The sequence below is a fragment of the Zea mays genome, chromosome 4 (assembly GCF_902167145.1).
Source record: "Zea mays cultivar B73 chromosome 4, Zm-B73-REFERENCE-NAM-5.0, whole genome shotgun sequence".
Taxonomy (NCBI): domain Eukaryota; kingdom Viridiplantae; phylum Streptophyta; class Magnoliopsida; order Poales; family Poaceae; genus Zea; species Zea mays.
The window spans coordinates 150,427,316-150,432,128 of NC_050099.1; the positions used below are offsets into that span (position 1 = coordinate 150,427,316).

A 4,813-nucleotide genomic window follows, 5' to 3' on the forward strand; every position below is an offset into this window, starting at 1 on the left:
AAAATGAAACCCTAGCTATATAATCTCTTTCTACTATAGAAGTCCACAGACTGTCGTACTCCTGCTCATCCTGATCACAACCTTGTCCAATCAACTCTGCAAGTATAGTTTTTAAGTATATTTTATAGTTGTTTCTTGTGCAACTATATAATTGTACATTATTACTATAAATATGAGCAAAATCTTAGCTATGCAGTTTAATTTTTGCAATCTCGTGCGCCTATAATTTTAGAAATGAAATGGTGTGATGTTTAATTATGGCACGTGGTTTATTTAAATTTGATATTTAGTAGCCGGTATTTTTTATAGTTTATTATTTGTCCAATGATGCTTACTGCATATAATATGTGTCCAATCTTTATAAGTACATATGATCGGTAGGTATGTGTATGAAGATAAATTTATATACAACAGTGAATATGTGTGTCCCGACGAGCTTTTTATTTTTTTTTATCGTGCGTATGTGTATGGCGTATTTACCCACCCATTGCTACCTACGTCCCGTCTTACCGCAGCCTCGTCCTATCCGTTTGACGCTCATCCCTGGTATCCCACTCCCCTCCCTCCCCAGCCAACGACCTCCGCCGCCGGCCACCGCCTGCCTCAGATCCCCCGCCCCGCCCTTCCGTTACTCCCAGCGCGACGCGGCTGCGTCCATGACGCCCTCCTCCGCTCTAGCCCTCGCGCTCCAGGCCGCGGCGTCCCCGCTCCCGGCCTCCACGCCGCGGTCCTCGCCCAGGTCCAGCTCGCTGAGCCTGGGCCGGGGGACCGCCGGGAACGGCCCGCGCCGTCTTGCCGCAGCAGCGCCCCCACGGGCGTTCTTCTCATCGTCCCCCTACCAGCCGCCCCAACCGGAGGGGTTCTCGCCACACCGGGAGTACGGCCTGGTCCCCATGGTGATCGAAACCACCTCCCGCGGGGAGCGCGCCTACGACATCTTCTCGCGCCTGCTGAAGGAGCGCATCGTCTGCATCAACGGGCCCATCGCCGACGACACGGCCTCGCTTGTCGTCGCACAGCTGCTCTTCCTCGAGTCCGAGAACCCACTCAAGCCCGTCCACCTCTATATCAACTCCCCCGGGGGTGTCGTCACCGCGGGGCTCGCCATCTACGACACCATGCAGTACATCCGCTGCCCCGTCACCACGCTCTGCATCGGCCAGGCGGCCTCCATGGGCTCGCTCCTCCTCGCGGCTGGGGCGCCGGGTGAGAGGCGCGCGCTGCCCAACGCCAGGGTCATGATCCACCAGCCCTCGGGCGGCGCGCAGGGGCAGGCCACTGACATCGCCATCCAGGCCAAGGAGATCCTCAAGCTGCGCGACCGCCTCAACAAGATCTACCAGAAGCACACGCGCCAGCCCATCGACAAGATCGAGCAGTGCATGGAGAGGGACCTCTTCATGGATCCCGACGAGGCGCGCGACTGGGGCCTCATCGACGAGGTCATCGAGAACCGACCTGCCTCGCTCATGCCCGACGGAATCGTTGGAGGCCTCGATGTGCCCAGCCTCGGTGGCGGTGGGGGCGGGGGCGGACGGGGAAGCGACGTCGAGGAGCCTTCGGCGGTGTGAGAATTGGCCTCAAAGGTGAAATCCCGTTCGCATCCGGTGGCTTTGTTGTTTGTTGTTAGATCTGAAGGTTCGATTCTTACCGTACAAGGTTAACCTTGTTATTCTGGTTACGGAGGCATCCGGCTCCCCATTCTCCTTGTTGCTTCAATTGCCTGAATTGAGCTATTGGTGATATAATTATTACAACTCCAAGGAAATTCTGTTCTGCTGGTACTGATAAATTGACAAAGTATTGTGTATGTTGTACTATACTACTATATTAGTATCAATTCCATGCCAGGGCATTGAAATTTTTCTCTCTTTTGTTTATTTCTCACAGTAATTGCTCTTGCCTTTCTGTTTCTATCAGTGACTAGTTCTTAATATGTTGTTGGTTCCATGTTCATTCATGTGTATTGGTGTTCTTCAAACAGTCTAGTTGCTGATCTAGGTTTGATCTGTATGTTAAATATGAAAGGGTCTCATTCTGATCCGCTACGTAAGCGTTTCACGTTTATAGGCTTATCTGAGAAGCTTTAGAACAAGTGTACCTGCTTGATTAGTTTTGTGGGTTGGTTAAATTCCATGGCAATGTTCCGCTACGTAAGCGTTTCACGTTTATAGGCTTATCTGAGAAGCTTTAGAACAAGTGTACCTGCTTGATTAGTTTTGTGGGTTGGTTAAATTCCATGGCAATGTTTACCATTTTTAAAAGTGCTGTTTTTGTTTGGGCATTAAAACATACAATTTGCAAAATAAATAATTAAGCGCTGTAGTCCAGATTACCCAAAGAGCATCTTCGAAGGTAAAATGGACTTTCTACGCAATTGATGGCTTGTTTATATTTTTGTTTACAATTTTGTGGGTTGATTAAATTACAAGACAATGTTAATGTTTAGCATTTCTAAAAGTGCTGTTGTTTAGTTGAACATTTTTAAACATACAATTTGCAAATTGACCAATTCAGTGCTGTAGTCCAGATTATCCAAAAGATCAACTTGTAAGGTAGTTAAGCGTGAAAGATCATCTGTTCTAGCATAAGAATTGTTCATATCAAGGGTTTATTGGAACCTCGTTAATTTGTTGCTCAAACTTGAAGCACATTTTACTCAACATAGCCTGTAGCTCAACCGAGTCTTAATAGATCATGGAATTAAGCTTTGGTTGTTTAAACTTCTTAGAACAGGTTTACAATCATTACTATCTGGTTGAGCTCTTAACTGTTTGATCTTGTGATGAAAGTTGTGTCAAATTTAGTTGTGTCAGCTATTGTTGATCACATGTTTCTGCTTCAAGCTTTAGTAGTTCTGGTCACGTTTTCTGATGGCAACATTACATTGTTGAAGTTCTCCTAATGAACTGTATGCAGTCTAGCATTTTCTGCAACAGGGCGGATAAATGTGGTGTATGATAATCTCAAGGAATATTTACCGTCTCTTCACAGTTAACATATCTATTCTTTAGATTTTCATACAGCCTGCTTGGCACGTGCCAAAATAAAGTCGTTTGTAAGTTGAATGGATAATGAATGAAGCGGATTTAATAATTTGGGCAAGATTCTTGGTCCTGCTGCCACGCTGTATTCTGGACAGGTGTTATATAATCAATTTGTAGTAGCCTGTATTGCAGTGGGATGACACCAGTGTTCAGTAGAACTGTAGGATTTTTGAAAATTTTTTGTGGTCTATCTAGCAAACACCAGTTGGTCATTTTTGAGGGTACCAGCTTGGGTCTGGTATTGTTGTTTTTAGGGTTTAGGAGTTTTAAGTGAGAAGTGCTTGTCTCAGGTTTCAGTACTACAATTATGGATGTACCACTGAAGTTCCAGTTTAGGGAAGACTTGAATTCATATTTCGTTGTTCAATATCATCTCCCATGCTTCAAATGAATTTGGCTTGTTGAGTTTTCCCCTCAGGGCTAGTTTGGGAACATCATTTTCCCAATAGATTCTTATTTTTCCAAGGGAAAATAAACTAATTTCTCTTGGAAAAATGGAAATCCCTTGGAAAAATTAGTTTCCCAAACCAGCCCTAATAGTGGAATTTGTCGGTGTGAAGAATATATTTGAACTGTTCGTGTCAAGAATATAGCTTGTGTAGTTCGCTTGCCTTTAATCTGTATCGGTTTCTACTGCTTCTACAATATTTTTGTCTCTATGGATTGTAGCTACAGCGGTCCAAACAGTTAATCTTGTTGTGGCACCTTCTAAGTGCTGATTTTTTTTTAGAAAGTTCACTTGTTTTAGTTGAAGTTGATGCTCCGGTGCCTGGGAATTAGGTTCAGTGTGCCATTAAACTACTATTATTTGTTTTAAAGGACGAGATTATGATTGACCAGACGGAATTGAGCTTGTGGTGTTTTGATATAGCAGCTATCTTGTTGAGCTGGTAAGTCAAATTGTTGTATGATCAGATGGGTACGTTCAACATTTTCTTGCGGTGGCAAGAAACGCCAATGCATTAGATTGGAGTTCTACACCTAGTGGAAACGGTGTGTGTTAGGCGTGTTAGGATCTGTTGAAATTTCGAAGGAAAACAGGGCGTGTTAGGATCTGTTGAAATTTCGAAGGAAAACAGGACAACATGGTTAGTTTCTTTGCTTCAGAGGAGAAAATGGAATAAGGATCTTTTATTCTTGTCAATGATATATGAATTACCTCCATTAGGAACATGAACATACCGACTGACAAGCGGAAATGGGCGGCCACGACTTCCTACCTCCGTTATTGGCTTTCATTGTGCGAGAGAGGTTCGCTGGTAGTTTATTTAAATCTTGTATATCCGCCAGCTAGATCTCTCGAACTAGTAATTGGAGTGCTTTTATTTCAGGTTAAAATCTAATTCTCGGTGAAAACAATCAATAATGTTACCAAACACTTCAGCGGCGGTTGAAGGAATCGGTCTTTTACACTTCGATCGCACAATCCTGGACTCTGAGCGTTCTCATGCATTTCTTCCACAAGACCCCTTTTCCATACCTTAGAGCAACTCCAGTAGTTCTCTAAGCAGTAGTTCTCTAAGGGTGTGTTTGGTTTGAGGAATGAAGTGATCCATCTTCTTCTCACTCCTCACTTTTTTATTTGGTTTGTGGAATAGAATGAGTTGATCCATCATCACATCATTCCTCATAAGCTAATAATTAGTATATACATGAGGAGTGGATTGATTCCACCAAAATTGATGGAATAAACTTATGATGCATCACCTCATGAAGCATAGAATAACTCCACAAACCAAACACACCATAAAAGACTCGTTTGAATT

The 4,813-nt window shown here is 44.0% G+C and overlaps 1 protein-coding gene across 1 annotated transcript; it reads left to right on the forward strand.

Moving 5' to 3' along the window:
- The first annotated feature begins 526 nt into the window (after window positions 1-526).
- On the forward strand, window positions 527-1,865 carry LOC100273342 (uncharacterized). The gene has a single exon (NM_001147783.2). It carries the CDS (start codon window positions 657-659, stop codon window positions 1,569-1,571), a length of 915 nt encoding a protein of 304 aa, NP_001141255.1. The 5' UTR covers window positions 527-656; the 3' UTR covers window positions 1,572-1,865.
- The last annotated feature ends 2,948 nt before the right edge of the window (window positions 1,866-4,813 follow it).